The following is a 19498-nucleotide window of genomic DNA, read 5'->3' on the forward strand; positions in this document are numbered from 1 at the left end:
GATAGGCGGCACTGATGAAGCTGCACTTATGGCACTGATAGATAGCACTGATGGGCACTAATAGACGGCACTGATGGGCACTGTGGGCACTGATAGATAGCACTGATGGGCACTAATAGATGGCACTGATGGGCACTGTGGGCACTGATAGGTAGCACTGATGGGCACTGATGGGCACTGATAGGTAGCACTGATGGGCACTAATAGACGGCACTGATGGGCACTGTGGGCACTGATAGGTAGCACTGATGGGCACTAATAGGCGGCACTGATGGGCACTGATAGGTGGCACTGATGGGCACTAATAGACAGCACTGATGGGCATTGTGGGCACTGATAGGTAGCACTGATGGGCACTGATAGGCAGCACTGATGGGCACTGATAGGTGGCACTGATGGGCACTGATATGCAGCCTTTATGGGCACAGATTGGCGCCACTGATAGGTGGCATTGTTGGGAAGCCTTTATGAGCACTTATAGGCGGCACTGATGGGCACTGATATGCAGCCTTTAATGGCAGTGATAGGCAGCACTGATGGGCACTGATAGGCAGCCATTATGGGCACTGATTGGTGTCACAGATGAGCACTGATAGGCGGCACTGATGGGCACCGATAGGTGGTACTGATAGGTGGCACTGATGGCACTTATAGGCAGCACTCATGGGCATTTATATGCGGCACTGATAGATGGCACTGATAAGCAGCAATAATGGGTACTGATAGGCGGCTCTGATGTGTACTGATAGGCGGCACTAATGGGCACTGATAGATGGTACTGATAGGTTGCACTGAAAGGCATCACTGGTGGGAAGCCTTTATGGGCACTAATAGGCGGCACTGATGGGCACTGATAGGTGGCACGATGGGCAGCCGTTATTGGCACTGATAGGCAGCACTGATGGGCACTGGTAGGTGTCATTGATGGGTACTGATGAGCAGCCTTTATAGGCACTGATAGGCAGCACTGATGGGCACTGGTAGGTGTCATTGATGGGTACTGATGAGCAGCCTTTATAGGCACTGATAGGCAGCACTGATGGGCACTGGTAGGTGTCATTGATGGGTACTGATAGGTGTTATTGATGGGCACTGATGAGCAGCCTTTATAGGCACTGATAGGTGGCACTGATAGGCAGCAATAATAGGCACTGATAGGCGGCACAGATGTGTACTGATAAGCAGCACTGATAGGTGGCACTGATGTGTACTGATAAGCAGCACTGATAGGTGGCACTGATGTGTACTGATAAGCAGCACTGATAGGTGGCACAGATGTGTACTGATAAGCAGCACTGATAGGTGGCACTGATGTGTACTGATAAGCAGCACTGATAGGTGGCACAGATGTGTACTGATAAGCAGCACTGATAGGTGGCACTGATGTGTACTGATAAGCAGCACTGATAGGTGGTACTGATGGGCACCACTGATGGAGCTGCACTGATAACCTGATTATCAGTGCAGACCCCCCTGTCAGAAGAGACGCTTATCGTCTCTCCTCTCCTTACGCTCTTTCAGCAGTGAATAGAGGAATGCCAATAACCGGCACTTCCTAGTTACGCTGTGATGAGCTGTGATTGGACACCTCATAGGCTCTTTACTGCGGTTGGAGGTGCAGTGTGTCAGAGCGACACACCGCACTACCGATCGCCGCGCTGCACGCCCCCCGCGGGGCGCACACAAGCGGCTTGGTTTGAAAGACGTCATATGACATCCAGTCATAACAGGAACGCCACCGTTGGGAGCATGAAATTGTCCAAAATGTCTTGGTATGCTGACGCCTTAACAGTTCCCTTCACTGAAACTACGGGGCCAAGTCCAACCCCTGAAAAACAACTCCACACCATAATCCCCCCTCCACCAAATGATTTGGACCAGTGCACAAAGCAAGGTCCATAAAGACATGGTCTCCGCTCAGCCCGGTCCCCCTCCGCCGCCCTCTGCAAACCTGTCTCTGGAGGACAGACAGCCTGTGTCTGCCGGACCGTCCTCCTCCTCCTCCTCCCCCCTGGGCTCTCCTCCCGGGGACACGGACCACTTTCCTCTGGTGCCATCATCCGGGGGCTGTACATCGCTCCATCACCGCCACCGAGTACCGCCCCCCTACTATTCTACGTATACCGCTACTTGCCTTATACATCCCCCATAAGCGCCAGGCATCCAATAGGGTTGCCCTGCGCTTTGGCCAAACAGGAAGCAGGTCTGACTCCCTGCCTCCTTATTGGCAGAGAGGACGGTTAGTGTGGAAATATTGAAAATGAATTCGCTATCGTCACACAATTTGGTGGGGTTAGGGCGCACTCTCTGCGCCCCGAGCCCACCCTATTTTGAAGCCTATTAGAGCCTCTGCTTCTAATCAGCTGCTTCAAAAAGTACCACCCCCTCCTGCCCCCGCCATAGGAATCCATGTGTCCGGGCGTCCTGAAAGGAGCCAGGCGCATGGATGGGAGGGCGGCGCCCGTGTGACCACAGTGCACAAGCCCCCCTAATCCATGCACCCCAGCCCCTAATCTATGCAGGGCGCCAAACGCATGGATTCCAATGTTTTTGGTTTTTTTTCGAAGCATGTGATTAAAGGCTGAGGCTCTAATTTGCTTCAAAAAAGGGTGGGCTTGGGGGGCGCCCGGAGCCCACCCAGTTGCGTGACATTAGTGAATTAATATTTGCCAATGCCTTCCCGTTTCTCCTTCACGGCCAATCAGGAAACAGGTCCTGAAACTCGATTGGCCAGTAGTCCTAAGACCCGGTTGGCCGCAAGTCCTAAGTCCTGATTGGCCCGGGAGGAGAAGCGACCGCCGAGACTCGGAAGGAGACGCAGGGGGGGGGAAGCTGCCAAAGCCGTGACCTGGAAGTGCGGGGCTGGCAGGGGGCGATGTGGCAATTGAGCGATGGGGGGGCGATGAGCAAGCAAGCACTGGGGGTGGTTGGTGGGCTGGCTGGCTGGGGGGTGTCTGGCTGGCTGGGTAGGGTTGCCACCTCATCCCTAATTTAATGCAGATAAGACACCGAGTTTAATGACCACCTTAATCAGCCACAGAACCCGTGTAATTCATATGTGTTTGGTTTTAAAGGGATGAGGTGGCAACCCTATGGCTGAGTTGTGGCCTGGGGGGGGCCACGGCCTCCCCTTTCGAAGAAAAATTGAGTATCAGCCGCCCCCTGGTGGGAACAAGTTGTGTTAGGAAAATATAGGAACAAAAAATGTATAGAGGAAAAAGCTATATAGAGGCGGTGCAGGAGTATTTTATTATTTTGTTTTTGTTTTTAGTTATTGCATTGTGAATAATGACAGCAAAATGCATTTGTTTCCCCAGATATTTTAGTATTTATTTCCAATTAAAAAAAAAAAGGAAATACGAGTGATAAAATATTTTAAATGTATAAATGTCGATAAAATGTATAAAATATAATTATATAAAAAATGTGTATGCAAATTTGCTACCAAATTACTGGCCGTGCCCAAAATATATGTTATAGTAGACTACAAACTCTCAAAGGTAGACACCACCAAAAATGAAAAAATAAAAATAAAACACTCTGGGAGTCGGGGGAATTTAAAGAGAAAAAGGTTCAGGCACTGGGGGGGTTAAAAAAGAAGAAGAAGCTTGGCTGCAGTTTGTAGTTTGTCCATGAGATGGCGGTGTGAGAAGACACAGGAAGTAGGGAATGGTGGGGTTGGCGGAGTGGAGAAGACATCTCTGGAAGAGTCTGTAGAGGAGGTAATGAGATCTTCTTTTATATCCTCCCCTCCCCCCGGGTATAATCTGTGATTGGACGGACATGAATATATCGCAGTGAATGGTGGAGATGTGAGGAACACAATTCCAGGTTCTGACTTTGGCCAAACATGGAGATTTCAGGAAATGGTGACAGTGAAGGGCCGAGACCGGAGACCGGCCTAGAAACCGGCCTAGAGACCAGAGACTAGAGACCAGAGACCGGAGACCGGAGACCGGAGACCGGAGACCGGAGACCGGCCTAGAGGGATAGGAGGAGGAGTGGGGGAGGGGGAGGGATGTGAGGACTGGTTGGGGGTGCTAAAGGACCTTCATGTGAGCGACCAACCATGGAGGACTTCACATTGTTCATTGATTTGTTCCTCTGTGGGGGGGGGGGGCTCAGCTCTGCTCCTCTGTCATCTGTGGGGGGGGGGCTCAGCTCTGCTCCTCTGTCATCTGTGGGGGGCTCAGCTCTGCTCCTCTGTCATCTGTGGGGGGGGGGCTCAGCTCTGCTCCTCTGTCATCTGTGGGGGGGGGCTCAGCTCTGCTCCTCTGTCATCTGTGGGGGGGGGCTCAGCTCTGCTCCTCTGTCATCTGTGGGGGGGGGGGGGCTCAGCTCTGCTCCTCTGTCATCTGTGGGGGGGTGGGGGGGCTCAGCTCTGCTCCTCTGTCATCTGTGGGGGGGTGGGGGGGCTCAGCTCTGCTCCTCTGTCATCTGTGGGGGGGTGGGGGGGCTCAGCTCTGCTCCTCTGTCATCTGTGGGGGGGGTGGGGGGGCTCAGCTCTGCTCCTCTGTCATCTGTGGGGGGGGCTCAGCTCTGCTCCTCTGTCATCTGTGGGGGGGCTCAGCTCCTCTGTCATCTGGGGGGGGGGGGGGCTCAGCTCTGCTCCTCTGTGGGGGGGGGCTCAGCTCTGCTCCTCTGTCATCTGTGGGGGGGCTCTGCTCCTCTGTCATCTGTGGGGGGGCTCTGCTCCTCTGTCATCTGGGGGGGGGGGGCTTTGCTCCTCTGTCATCTGTGGGGGGGCTCTGCTCCTCTGTCATCTGTGGGGGGGCTCTGCTCCTCTGTCATCTGTGGGGGGGCTCTGCTCCTCTGTCATCTGTGGGGGGGTGGGGGGGCTCAGCTCTGCTCCTCTGTCATCTGTGGGGGGGGTGGGGGGGCTCAGCTCTGCTCCTCTGTCATCTGTGGGGGGGGCTCAGCTCTGCTCCTCTGTCATCTGTGGGGGGGCTCAGCTCCTCTGTCATCTGGGGGGGGGGGGGCTCAGCTCTGCTCCTCTGTGGGGGGGGGCTCAGCTCTGCTCCTCTGTCATCTGTGGGGGGGCTCTGCTCCTCTGTCATCTGTGGGGGGGCTCTGCTCCTCTGTCATCTGGGGGGGGGGCTCTGCTCCTCTGTCATCTGGGGGGGGGGCTTTGCTCCTCTGTCATCTGGGGGGGGGCTCAGCTCCTCTGTCATCTGGGGGGGGGGGGGGGGCTCAGCTCTGCTCCTCTGTCATCTGTGGGGGGGGGGGCTCAGCTCTGCTCCTCTGTCATCTGTGGGGGGGTGGGGGGGCTCAGCTCTGCTCCTCTGTCATCTGTGGGGGGGTGGGGGGGCTCAGCTCTGCTCCTCTGTCATCTGTGGGGGGGGCTCAGCTCTGCTCCTCTGTCATCTGTGGGGGGGCTCAGCTCCTCTGTCATCTGGGGGGGGGGGGCTCAGCTCTGCTCCTCTGTGGGGGGGGGCTCAGCTCTGCTCCTCTGTCATCTGTGGGGGGGCTCTGCTCCTCTGTCATCTGGGGGGGGGGCTTTGCTCCTCTGTCATCTGGGGGGGGGCTCAGCTCCTCTGTCATCTGGGGGGGGGGGGGCTCAGCTCTGCTCCTCTGTCATCTGGGGGGGGGCTCAGCTCCTCTGTCATCTGGGGGGGGGAGGGGGCTCAGCTCTGCTCCTCTGTCATCTGTGGGGGGGGGGGCTCTGCTCCTCTGTCATCTGGGGGGGGGGGCTTTGCTCCTCTGTCATCTGTGGGGTGGGGGGGCTCAGCTCTGCTCCTCTTTCATCTGTGGGGGGGGGGGCTCAGCTCTGCTCCTCTGTCATCTGTGGGGGGGGGCTCAGCTCTGCTCCTCTGTCATCTGTGGGGGGGGGGGGGCTCTGCTCCTCTGTCATCTGTGGGGGGGGGGGCTCAGCTCTGCTCCTCTGTCATCTGTGGGGGGGGGGGCTCAGCTCTGCTCCTCTGTCATCTGTGGGGGGGGGGGCTCAGCTCTGCTCCTCTGTCATCTGTGGGGGGGGGGGGGCTCAGCTCTGCTCCTCTGTCATCTGTGGGGGGGTGGGGGGGCTCAGCTCTGCTCCTCTGTCATCTGTGGGGGGGTGGGGGGGCTCAGCTCTGCTCCTCTGTCATCTGTGGGGGGGTGGGGGGGCTCAGCTCTGCTCCTCTGTCATCTGTGGGGGGGGGGGGGCTCAGCTCTGCTCCTCTGTCATCTGTGGGGGGGGGCTCAGCTCTGCTCCTCTGTCATCTGTGGGGGGGGGCTCAGCTCTGCTCCTCTGTCATCTGTGGGGGGGGGGGGGGCTCAGCTCTGCTCCTCTGTCATCTGTGGGGGGGGGGGGGCTCAGCTCTGCTCCTCTGTCATCTGTGGGGGGGGGGGGCTCAGCTCTGCTCCTCTGTCATCTGTGGGGGGGGCTCAGCTCTGCTCCTCTGTGGGGGACTCAGCTCTGTCATCTGTGGGGGGGGGGGGGGGGGGGCTCAGCTCTGCTCCTCTGTCATCTGTGGGGGGCTCAGCTCTGCTCCTCTGTCATCTGTGGGGGGGGTTTCAGCTCTGCTCCTCTGTCATCTGTGGGGGGGGGGGCTCTGCTCCTCTGTGGGGGGCTCCTCTGTCATCTGTGTGGGGGCTCAGCTCTGCTCCTCTGTCATCTGTGGGGGGGCTCTGCTCCTCTGTCATCTGTGGGGGGGCTCTGCTCCTCTGTCATCTGGGGGGGGGGGCTTTGCTCCTCTGTCATCTGGGGGGGGGGCTCAGCTCTGCTCCTCTGTCATCTGTGGGGGGGGCTCAGCTCCTCTGTCATCTGTGGGGGGGGCTCAGCTCTGCTCCTCTGTCATCTGTGGGGGGGGCTCAGCTCTGCTCCTATGTCATCTGTGTGGGGGCTCAGCTCTGCTCCTCTGTCATCTGTGGGGGGGGGCTCAGCTCTGCTCCTCTGTCATCTGTGGGGGGGCTCAGCTCCTCTGTCATCTGTGGGGGGGCTCAGCTCCTCTGTCATCTGGGGGGGGGGGCTCAGCTCTGCTCCTCTGTGGGGGACTCAGCTCTGTCATCTGTGGGGGGGGGGGGGGGGGGCTCAGCTCTGTTCCTCTGTCATCTGTGGGGGGCTCAGCTCTGCTCCTCTGTCATCTGTGGGGGGGGTTCAGCTCTGCTCCTCTGTCATCTGTGGGGGGGGGGGCTCTGCTCCTCTGTGGGGGGCTCCTCTGTCATCTGTGTGGGGGCTCAGCTCTGCTCCTCTGTCATCTGTGGGGGGGCTCTGCTCCTCTGTCATCTGGGGGGGGGGCTTTGCTCCTCTGTCATCTGGGGGGGGGGGGCTCAGCTCTGCTCCTCTGTGGGGGACTCAGCTCTGTCATCTGTGGGGGGGGGGGGGCTCAGCTCTGCTCCTCTGTCATGTGGGGGGGGGGCTCAGCTCTGCTCCTCTGTCATGTGGGGGGGGGGGGGGGCTCAGCTCTGCTCCTCTGTCATCTGTGGGGGGGGCTCAGCTCTGCTCCTCTGTCATCTGTGGGGGGGCTCAGCTCTGCTCCTCTGTCATCTGTGGGGGGGGGTTCAGCTCTGCTCCTCTGTCATCTGTGGGGGGGGGGGGGGCTCTGCTCCTCTGTGGGGGGCTCCTCTGTCATCTGTGTGGGGGCTCAGCTCTGCTCCTCTGTCATCTGTGGGGGGGCTCTGCTCCTCTGTCATCTGGCCAATCAGATGAGTTTGCGGTGATTTGACACCCTGGTTCCCAAATCTTCTTCCCCCTGGACTTCAGTTTGGGGCGAGGACTTCTTTAAACCCCAACTCTTAGCAGCATTGACCCTTCAGTTACTTCTCCATCCTTTGTTTTATTAACCCGCAGAGTAAAGCTGGCCTTGCAATGCCTCATGGGACTTGTAGTTCCGCAACAGCTGGATGGCCACAGGTTGAGCACCCATGACGTAACGCGTAGGATGGGGCCAGGCCCTGTTCACACTGGCATTAAATCCAGGTGTCTGAGGCTCGTTTTTTAACTCCCGAAACGCCTCATAAAGCATCTGCAATTGATAATATGGACAGCGCACAGAGTTCCTCACATTATCTAAACATGAAGTCACATGTTTTGAAGCATCTCAGCTTCTTCCATCCAACTCTATGGTAACATGCCAGACACACGTTGGGGATCAGCATTGCTAGGGTTACTACCGAGTGAGGGATGGGCAGAGCTGGGGGTTACCACCGAGTGAGGGATGGGCAGAGCTGGGGGTTACCACCGAGTGAGGGATGGGCAGAGCTTGGGGTTACCACCGAGTGAGGGATGGGCAGAGCTGGGGGTTACCACCGAGTGAGGGATGGGCAGAGCTGGGGGTTACCACCGAGTGAGGGATGGGCAGAGCTGGGGGTTACCACCGAGTGAGGGATGGGCAGAGCTGGGGGTTACCACCGAGTGAGGGATGGGCAGAGCTGGGGGTTACCACCGAGTGAGGGATGGGCAGAGCTGGGGGTTACCACCGAGTGAGGGATGGGCAGAGCTGGGGGTTACCACCGAGTGGGGGATGGGCAGAGCTGGGGGTTACCACCGAGTGAGGGATGGGCAGAGCTGGGGGTTACCACCGAGTGGGGGATGGGCAGAGCTGGGGGTTACCAGCTCTAGGTTCTTTAATGTGTGTTAAAGTTGAATCAAGTGTAAACAAACCTGAAGAGTTTTACACTTGTAGCTTTCTTTGTTGTATTGTCCACCTGCACTGTCCAGAACAGGACGGGGCAGAGACGGAGGGTGAGTAACCTGTGCCACACTGGTGGGCTCTCCAAATTGGCATAATGGTTTCATTAAGGAGTTTTGGGACATTGGCTCACCAAGGTCAAGAGTAGAGACTCATGCGGTGCTATTTGGAAGGCTTGGGCTTGAGGTCCCCAAGATGTCAGCTGAAAATCCTTAATGTGACTTTAAACGATGACCCCCAGATACTGTGCACCACACCACCACCGTGCCACTTAAGATGTGCTCTCACCTTGAGTGATGGACCTCACTGTTTTTATAAATAAGAGGTCAACAGCGCTTATAAATAATAAAACTGCTCCTCCCGGGTGAATGGTTGTCCACATGTACACACCAACTGGCATCTACCTTTAAAATTTGCTTCAATCTCCGGTAAGGCATGAAATCGGAAAAACGGTTCCATAGCATAAAACCGTTTGATTTTTTGATTACAAGGTGGAAAATGCACCTATTATTTCTTGATATAATAAAAAGCAGAACATCCACAGAGATACTATTTCAGTATACACTCCTCTTGGAAATCCAAGATGGCGCCTCGTACAACGTGATCATATCACTCCCGCCTGACGAGTTGCGTCCCTCCCGGACTTTCTCAAGGTCTTTCACTTATAATGTTGTGGCATCCAGCCTTGAACTAGAGTCGAATTTAGATTTTGTCTTTTTTTTGTGTGGTTGCTATGGTTGACCACATTATTTGTACTGATTTGCTAATTAACATCTGTCTAAAGCTCCACTTCAGTGAAAATTTAAATTGTTACGATTTCCTTTTATGCAGTATTATGAAGGAGTGAAGAAGGCAGATATTCAACAGTCATCTCCCATGTGCCATTTCCACCTCGCTCCCTGATACCTGAGAGGAACACCAACAAAAAACATTCCCAAGGTCACCAACAAGATCGCTGAGCTGCTGACAGGAGAGGTGAGGAGAATTCTGGGACATTATCCAGTAACAGACAAGGGATGTGTCTGGATGGTGACTGTATCATTGTGTGTGTCAGGTTCCTATAAGGTGTCAGGATGTCACTGTCTATTTCTCCATGGAGGAGTGGGAGTATTTAGAAGGACACAAGGATCTCTACAAGGACATCATGATGGACAATCAGCCGCCCCTCACATCACCGGGTAAGAGGAGACTTTATTGTAAAGGAGAGAGCAGTACGGAGGGTCCACCTAGATCCCCCATCATCTGATAAACACATAGAAACAATGTATTCAGTCAGTGTGTGTGTTTCCTACAGATGGATCCAGTAATGGGAACCCACCAGAAGCTAACACCATCCCTCACCATCATCAGGTAGGTGGTTAACGAATCCATTAATAGTCATGTTACGCCCTTAATAGGAGTTGCACTGTTACATTTAAGATTGTTTTCATTATATATTCAGAGTGGAAGCCTAAGCAATTTGAATGTTGCTGTCAAAGAAGAGATCAAAGAGGAGGAGGATGAGGTTGGTGTGATGGAGAAGTTTTTAGAAGGACACAAGGATCTCAACATGACGGAACCATCTGTTGACAAAAATCCTTCAGAGAGCTGTCCTAGTCTTTCTCATTCTTTGGATGGTACACAAGAAGGTCACAACTATGCGCATCATTATCAGGTAAACTGGACTGAGCGTTTTTAAGGCGTGAAAGTGCCTCAAAACTCTTGAGTTGATCCTACAAGCTAATGTTCTTCTATGCGGTGTCACAATTCTTATATGTTGAATATGTTATTTTGTATCATTTTATTGTCTCAGAATGAAGACCACACGGATATAAAGGCTGAGGTGAAAGAGGAAGAAGGAAAGCCATATGTGAAGGATGATCAACAGTCTCCAAAGGAGGATGGAACTTTGGTGGTAATTAAGGAGGAGGAATCTTCTCTGGATAGCAGTTCAGGTAAACAAATTCTAAATACAGGAAAAACCATTTGCAGTATATACTTCATTTTCTGAGAGTCTGTGTTTCCTTCCTCAATATAACGTGAAATTCCCAACAAAGGAGGAGGAGATACTGTACACCATATGAAAGGTCCATATCCATTCCTCAATATAACGTCATGTTCCCAACAAATGAAGAGATACTGTACACCATATGAAAGGTCCATCTCCATTCCTCAATATAATGTCATGTTCCCAACAAATGAGGTGGAGATACTGTACACCATATGAAAGGTCCATCTCCATTCCTCAATATAATGTCATGTTCCCAACAAATGAAGAGATACTGTACACCATATGAAAGGTCCATCTCCATTCCTCAATATAATGTCATGTTCCCAACAAATGAGGAGGAGATACTGTACACCATATGAAAGGTCCATCTCCATTCCTCAATATAACGTCATGTTCCCAACAAATGAGGAGGAGATACTGTACACCATATGAAAGGTCCATCTCCATTCCTCAATATAACGTCATGTTCCCAACAAATGAGGAGGAGATATTGTACACCATATGAAAGGTCCATCTCCATTCCTCAATATAATGTCATGTTCTCAACAAATGAGGAGATACTGTACACCAGTGGTTCTCAACCTCGGTCCTCAAGTACCCCCAACAGGCCATGTTTTGGGAATTTAACTTGGATAGAATAGCTGTCCTAAATACCAAGCCGTTGACTCAGATTTAAAGTACCTGTGCAAGATATAGGAAAACCTTGCATGTTGGGGGTACTTGAGGACTGAGGTTGAGAACCACTGCTGTACCCCCATATGAAAGGTCTCCATTCCTCAATATAACATTGTCAAGTTCCCAACAAATGAGGAGTAGATACTGTACACCATATGAAAGGTCCATCTCCATTCCTCAATATAATGTCATGTTCCCAACAAATGAGGAGTAGATACTGTACACCATATGAAAGGTCCATCTCCATTCCTCAATATAACATCATGTTCCCAACAAACCTGAAGAGATCGGTAAAAACAATTCTGTAATAGGTCAATATACTAGGGCTGCAACTAACGATTATTTTCATAATCGATTAGTTGATCGATTTATTGTTTCGATTAATCGGTTAATAACCTTAAAAAAAAAAAGTGTGGTGTATAATTTAGTTAATATGTAAAGTTTTTTAAAAAAAAAGCAATTTATTCTTAAATATCTCTATGCCGTGGTAAATATAAACAACCAACTATATGGTTAGGGAGCAAAATATTGAATCCACTCTGAGAATAACAGACAGAAGAGATATACTGTATACACTATTAGAGGAGAGATATACTGTATACACTATTAGAGGAGAGATATACTGTATACACTATTAGAGGAGAGATATACTGTATACACTATTAGAGGAGAGATATACTGTATACACTATTAGAGGAGAGATATACTGTATACACTATTAGAGGAGAGATATACTGTATACACTATTAGAGGAGAGATATACTGTATACACTATTAGAGGAGAGATATACTGTATACACTATTAGAGGAGATATACTGTATACACTATTAGAGGAGATATACTATTAGAGGGGAGATATACTGTATATACTATTAGAGGAGATATACTGTATATACTATTAGAGGAGAGATATACTGTATATACTATTAGAGGGGAGATATACTGTATATACTATTAGAGGAGAGATATATACTATTAGAAGAGAAATACAGTTTTTTGGCCAATTTGTTTTGTTGGGCAGATTAAAAAATACAAATTGCTGCAAAAACGCATTACATGCTTTTTTGCAGCTTCTGCATTGAAGTATATTGAACCAAAAAAGCACTGTTTTGCGTTAAAAAAAAAAAAAGTCGACTCTTTCCAAATACGCAGTGGCTGAAAAAAAGCATAGATGTGAACGTGTCCCATAGAAAACCATGTTAAATGAACTGTAGTGCGTTTCTGCAAAAAGCACCAAAAAACACGTAGATGTGAACCAGGTCTAAGACGTTTAGTAACATAATGGGGTTAAAAAAACTCAAATTAGCCCTTTTATAGTACAAAAAGAGCAAATATTCACTACTGTAAGGGGTTCATTTTCTTACCGTAGAACAGTGAAAGTAATATTTATAGTAGTGATTATTTGCTCTTTTTTGTACTATAAAAGGCTAATTTTATTATTTTTAACCCCATTATGTTACTGGCCGATTAATCTATTGATGAAAATAGTAATTGATTTCATAATCAATTAGTTGTCGATTAATCGATTAGTTGTTTCAGCCCTACAATATACTTGAATGTATTTCAATAATTCTTTTTTTTTACCAGCAGATAGACATGGTGCCAATGAGAAGACACACCCAGGGGAACATTCATTTTTATGTTCAGAGTGCGGGAAATTCTTCACATCAGAGGCAGATTTTACCAGACATCAAAGACGTCACGTTGAAGTGTGGCCCCACACGTGTAAAGAGTGTGGCAAATCTTTCCAAAAGAGATCGCAGTTTACCAGACATATGAGGAATCACACAAACGAGAGGCCCCACTCATGCTCGGAGTGCTCTCGATGTTTTAAATTGAAGAGCCACCTGATGGCACATCTCAGACTTCACAGAGGCGACACCCCTTTCTCGTGCGCGCAGTGCGGAAAAGCTTTTACGTCCAGATCGCGGCTTTTTAGGCATCGGATGTATCACATTGGCGTGCGGCCCTATTCGTGCTCGGAGTGCGGGAAGTCTTTCACCGAGAAGTTCATGCTTGTTCATCATATGAGAGTTCACACCGGCGAGAGGCCTTATCCTTGCCCGGAGTGCGGTCAACGTTTTAAGGATAAAAGCGTTCTGAAGGGACATCTGAGGGTTCACACCGGCGAGACCCCCTTCCAGTGCCCTGTGTGCGGGAAATGTTTTACGCGGAAAGATATCCTCACCATACACCAAAGGAGCCACTTGGACAAATTGCCGTACACGTGCGAAGAGTGCGGGAAAGGCTTTACGTGGAAGAGTACCTTCATCAGTCACCAGAAAACCCACACGGGCGAGCAGCCTTTTTGCTGCACAGAATGCGGCAAACGGTTCAGCCAAAGATCTTCTCTTTCGCAGCATCTGAAGCTTCACTCAGATGAAGGTTCGTTGGCGTGTGCGGAGTGCGGGAAATCATTCGAAACGAAATATGAACTTGGTATACACCGGAGAGGTCACACGGGCCAGGAGATCTTTTCCTGTTCGGAGTGCAACAGATGTTTTTTGCAGAAGGGACACCTTCTTATCCACCAGAGGAGTCACACGGGCGAGCGACCTTATACCTGTCCGGAGTGCGGCAAATCTTTCTCGCGGAAAGGAAACCTCCTTACGCACCAGAGGATCCACACGGGCGAGCGCCCTTTTTCCTGCTCGGAGTGCGGGAAGTGTTTCCCCCAAAAAGGATATCTGATTCAACACCAGAAAAGCCACGAGGGCGATCGCCCTTACTCCTGCCTGGAGTGCGTGAAGCACTTCAAAACCAAATCTGAACTCCTCCTGCACCAGAGACGTCACAACGGCGAGAAGGTTTTCTCCTGCCTGGAGTGCGAGAGGTCCTTCCTGAAGAAGTGGCAGCTTGTCGAACACCAGCGGGTTCACACCGGCGAAAAACCTTTTTCCTGTTCGGAGTGCGGGAGACATTTCTCGCACAAGGCGAGCCTCAAAACTCATCAGAAGCTTCACACCGGCGAGAAGCCGTTTTCCTGTTCGGAATGCGGGAAAAGCTTCTTACAGAAAGGACATTTAACGAAACATTATAAAACCCACTCCCGTTCGTGCCGGCCGAAAAATGTTTCTTAGCCTTTTTATAGGATGGGTTATTGTTTTTTTCATAGCATATGCAAGAAAGATCTAAAGCTTAAAGGCCTGTTCTTCAAAAACTGATCTTCAGAGTTTTCAAGAGTTGATCATCTCCAAGTAATCGAATGAGAACTTTAATGTCACTGCTGGGCAAATTTGGTCCTCAAATATTCATGATTAGATTTCTAATTTTTCAGATTTAAGAGCTGAGGAATATGTGTAGTAATACCACTGTATAAGTCAAAGGTTTGACCACACGGAAGGTTCCAAGCTAGGTCTTCTGCTCTTTGTTTGTCTCTCAGAAATTTGCATGTAATAATAAAGAGTTACAATTGGCACAACTCAAACGCAGCATGTAGAATGATGGGAGAGAAGACCACCATAAATCCAAATAATCTTCCCATTTCTAAGAGATAGGAGGTGTGGAAGGACATACCGAAGCTTGATGGGGTTCAGAGGCTTCAGTTATACTTGCCCAAGGCATACACAGTCCTGTAGGACAAAACTTACCTTTGACAATGCTTTTCAGTCCTTTGGCTACCAAGACCTGTATTTGACAATAATGTTCAATCTTTTGGTGACCAAGCCTTGGTGGAAAATCTTGGCAAGGCCTACCTTTTGACAGTCCTGTTCAGCCTAATGCCGCGTACACACGATTGGACTTTACGGCATACTTGGTCCGGCGTACCGGATTTCGTCAGACAATTCGATCGTGTGTGGGCTCCAGCGGACTTTGTTTTCTCAAAAGTTTGACGGACTTAGATTTGAAACATGTTTCAAATCTATCCGACAGACTGGAGTCCGGTCGAAAAGTCCGCTCGTCTGTATGCTAGTCCGACGGACAAAAAGCCACGCTAGGGCAGCTATTGGCTACTGGCTATGAACTTCCTTGTTTTAGTCTGGTCCTACGTCATCACGTACGAATCCGTCGGACTTTGGTTGATCGTGTGTAGGCAAGTCCGTTCATTCGTAAAGTCCGCTGGGCAAAGTATGCCATAAAGTCCGGTCGTGTGTACGCGGCATAAGACCTTACTTTGACAATTCTGTTCATTCCTTTGGTGAGCAAGCCCTGGTGGAATATCTTGGGAAAACTTTCTTTTTATTGGCACTGTTCAATCTTTTGGCAGCCAAGCCCTGGTGGATAGTCTTGGCAAGACTTGCCTTTGGCAGTCCTGTTCAGTCCTTTTGGCTACCAAGACCTACCTTTTGAAAATCTTGTTCAGTCCTTTTGGCGACCAAACCCCGGTAGGGAATCTTAGCAAGACCTTCTTTTTTAATGGCCCAGTTCAGTTCTTTGGCTACAAAGCCCTAGTAGAAAATCCCGGCAAGTCCTACCTTTGATGGTGTTGAAGAACCATACTGAAACTTGATGAGGTTCAGAGGCTTCAATTTTACTTGCCGAAGGCATAGATGGTTCTGCAGGGCCAAAGAGTGAGCTACAAAGCCCTGGTAGAAAATATCACGCAAGATCTACCATTTGACACTTCTGTTTGGTCCTTTTTGGCTACCACACCCTGGTGGTAAATCTTGGCAACACCTACGTTTTAGTGGCACTGTTCAGTCTTTTGGCTACTAAGGCCTCGTAGAGTATCTTGGCATGTTCCACCTTTGATGGTGTGGAAGGACATACCAAAGCTTAATGGGGTTCAGAGTCTTCAGTTTTTACTTGCCAAAGGCATAGACAGTCCTGTAGGGCCAAAGAGTATCATTTTAAGTTACAAAGCCTTGGTATAAAATCTAGGCAAGATCTACCCTTGACAGTTCTGTTCAGTCATTTGTCTACTAGGCCCTGATGGAAAATCTTGGCAAGACCTACAGTTTAATAGCCCAGTTAAGTCCTTTGTCCACTAAGCCCTAGTAGAAAATCTTGGCAAGACGCTCCTTGGATGGTGTGAAAGGACATACTGAAGCTTGATGGGGTTTAGAGGCCTCAACTTTACTTGCCGAAAGCATTGACATTCCTGTAGGCCCAAAGAGTAGCTCATTTTAAGCTACAAAGCCCTGGTAGAATATCTTGGCAGAACCTACCTTTGACCGTTCTGTTCAGTCCTTTGGCTAGGCCCTGGTAGAAAATCTTGGCTAGACATACTTTTTAATGGCACTGTTAAGTCTTTTTGGTTACCAATCCCTGGTGGAAAGTCTTGGCAAGACCTACCTTTTGACAGTTCTGTTCAGTCCTCTTGGTTTTCAAGCCCTGGTGGAACATCTCGGCAAGACATTCTTTTTAATGGTCCAGTTCAGTCCTTTGAATACTAAGCCATAGTAGAAGACCTTGACAAGACCTCTGACAAATCTGTTCAGTCCTACCACACCCTGGTGGAACATCTTGGCAAGACCTACCTTTTTAATGGTACTGTTCAGTCCTTTGTCTACTAGGCCCCACTGGAAAATCTTGGAAAAACTTACCTTTTGGTGGTCCTGTTCAGGCCTTTGGCTACAATTTTTTTTTTTTTTTTTGACAAATGAAGGTCTTAAAGTCAACCAGTCCAAGCGTGTCCATTTCAAACTTGGCATATAATGGGGTTCAGTAGGGGCAATTTTATAAGAGGGGTGGAGAGTTTATTCAGTCCTCTGGCTACTAAACCCCATTGGAAAATCTTGGCAAGGCCCACCTTTTGATGGTCCTGTTCAGCCCTTTGGCTACTAATATTTTGACAAGTGGCAGTCCTCAAGTCAACCTGTCCAAGAGTGGCAATCTCAAACTGAAAATGTGCCAGGGTTCAATGGGGGCTATCTTATAGGGGTGGAGAGTTTATTCAGAATCTTAAGAGGCGACTATTTGGATATGATTCTTCTAGAAAGAAGGGCAGCTCAGCAGAGATCTGATTATGTTTTGGAGATATCAGCAGTCGGTAATAAAGGACCACCAAGTGAGCAAACCTCTACAAAGCCCTGGGTAATGAGCAGCCTGAATAGGACCTACCTTCTAGATTTTTTGCAGTCCTGTTCAGCCCATTAGCTGTTAATTTTTGATAATCCAGGGTCTTAAAGTAAAACTGCTTCAAACTAAATATATATGGAAAAAAGCTGAAGTAGAGGTCTCCTCTCCATGTCAAAATGATGAGTAGATCTACAGATTTAGCAAGCTGGTGTAACTAGCAAATCTCCACTTTTCCGACAAGAGCCAACTCTGGTCCTGTCCCCACTTATCTCCCTAATGTCCCCTATTGGTCTATTAATCTGATAAGCAGTCTGGCCGATAGCAAGGCTCAAAAAGAGACAGGGCCAAGCTTAAAATTCAGTTAAAAGTTCATAATGGGCAATTCCTAACTCCGCTTAGAAAAGTCCATCATTGTCCCACCTCCTAATTATTTCTGCTGGCCATCATTGCAATAGGGAGAATGGCTGGGGGACCAGGTCTGACTTTTATAGGAAACCTTGAGACCTTTTAGATAACTCCTGCTGGGTCCCTCTTTGGATCTACAGATATTTTGATGCTGATGTGTTTTTCCAATTATATGTTGACTTTGAATTGCCCAGATTGGTGATGGGCTTGTTCTTGAGCCTCATTAGTACCACAGAAGTGCAACCCAACCAAACAACTACAAGAAAAATGAGATTTGTAGAAAGGCACTGTTGAGTGGGGGCACCCCAAACACCTCCTGAACTGTCCAAAATGACCCGTTTTAGGTTTTGCCTGTAGTCTTGGAACATCCAGGATTTGGTTCCTGTTTGATGGCCATGCCCTGTCCCTTAGACAGGAAAACAAGCTGAATGCAGTAAATTTTCTCCCACTGCGTTATCATATTCCTACCCCCCCTTACTTGAAGGCCTGTACTGTCAGTGGTTAACCTATAGCTGGTTAATATGGAACATCACCATTAGCACTATCATGACCTCCTGAGCTCAAACCTGGAATATTGCTACCACCATCACTTTCCATTTGGTCTTGTCTTTTGCCAAGTTGATATTCTGCCATAACCTGGATGTCATCTCTCCACTGTGTTAGTCTCCTCCCTGACCCTTTCTTTACCTTGCTCCCTTCCACAACCTTGAATAGCTCCTCTACTGGTGAGTTTATTGGGATATGGCCCCAGATAATTTGGTTTTCTTCATTTCAGTTTAATGACTCTTTGGAGCCATGATCCTTCTTTTTGTAGAGCGATCAAGAGGGAAAACCTTTTTGCCATACTGGAGAACAGACCAGGCTTGTATTTGTACAAGTCTTTTCTTTGTGCTTAGAGGAAGATTGTTCCTCATAAGCTGTTTATATCTCCAGAGACTTTGGTCTTGGTAATTCCAGCTTTGATGTCAACCTCTACTGAAGTCAAAGATCAACTGACCAACCACCCCATGGCAGTCCCCTTTTCTGGTCAGTCCTACAATAGCTAAAGATGAAATCAAAATCAACTGACCAACCAACTCATGGTTGTCCCCTTTCTGTAGCCAGTTCTACACTAGCTAAAGATGAAGCCAAAGATCAACTGAGCAACCACCCCATGGTCATTCCCCTTCTGTGGCCAGTCCTACACTAGCTAAAGATTAAGTCAAAGATCAACTGACCAACCACCCCATAGTTGTCCCCTTCTGTGGCCAGTCCTACACTAGCTAAATATGAAGTCAAAGATCAACTGACCAACCACCCCATGGTTGTCCCCTTCTGTGGTCAGTCCTACACTAGCTAAAGATGAAGATTTTGGCAATGTGAGATCTGGTGCTCAGATTTTGACCCATAATTGGCCTGTAGTGAATTGAGCCCAGTCTCTCGAGATACAGTGGAAGCTCCGTCTGTAATGTTTTGTCACCAGCTGACTAGACAGAGGTCATCTATACCGGAAAAATTGACCTATAGATTATAATGATTTTTTTTGATAATATATTTTTTCCCTATCAGCAAGCTTGTGATTTTGAAAAAGAAGGTTGATTGCACTGTTGACTTTACAATCATCATTTAGTGGATATAAATCAAGTGGTTTCTAGAGTGGCATAGGGCTATTGGTAAGACGTTGTAGTTACAGACAGCAGGTTTCTAGAATGTAATTGTTTGTTGTATGGAAATGCTTAGTTCAACGAGCCAAGCAATAAAGAAAAATCTATGTTGTGTGTGACTCTCTTTTGTGTATCTCAGGCATGTCCAAAGTCAGGCCCGTGTTCCGGTTTCATACGGCCCGCTGGTAATTTGGATATATATATATCTATATCT

General features: G+C 49.1%; 1 protein-coding gene across 3 annotated transcripts; it reads left to right on the forward strand.

Annotated features, from left to right (window-relative positions):
* The first annotated feature begins 2961 nt into the window (after nt 1-2961).
* LOC141104697 (uncharacterized) lies at nt 2962-19396 on the forward strand. 3 transcript variants are annotated; one of them, XM_073594373.1, is made up of 7 exons: nt 2962-3722; nt 9441-9584; nt 9664-9787; nt 9904-9959; nt 10051-10263; nt 10402-10543; nt 12863-19396. In XM_073594373.1, exons 3-7 carry the CDS (start codon nt 9703-9705, stop codon nt 14353-14355), a joined length of 1989 nt encoding a protein of 662 aa, XP_073450474.1. In that variant the 5' UTR covers nt 2962-3722; nt 9441-9584; nt 9664-9702; the 3' UTR covers nt 14356-19396. The 3 variants fall into 3 exon arrangements, with proteins under 3 accessions (XP_073450474.1, XP_073450476.1, XP_073450475.1); XM_073594375.1 differs by having other exon boundaries at nt 12866-19396; XM_073594374.1 differs by lacking the exon at nt 2962-3722 and adding an exon at nt 3740-3831.
* The last annotated feature ends 102 nt before the right edge of the window (nt 19397-19498 follow it).

Source organism: Aquarana catesbeiana, linkage group LG08 (genome assembly GCF_042186555.1).
Source record: "Aquarana catesbeiana isolate 2022-GZ linkage group LG08, ASM4218655v1, whole genome shotgun sequence".
In the NCBI taxonomy this organism is placed as follows: domain Eukaryota; kingdom Metazoa; phylum Chordata; class Amphibia; order Anura; family Ranidae; genus Aquarana; species Aquarana catesbeiana.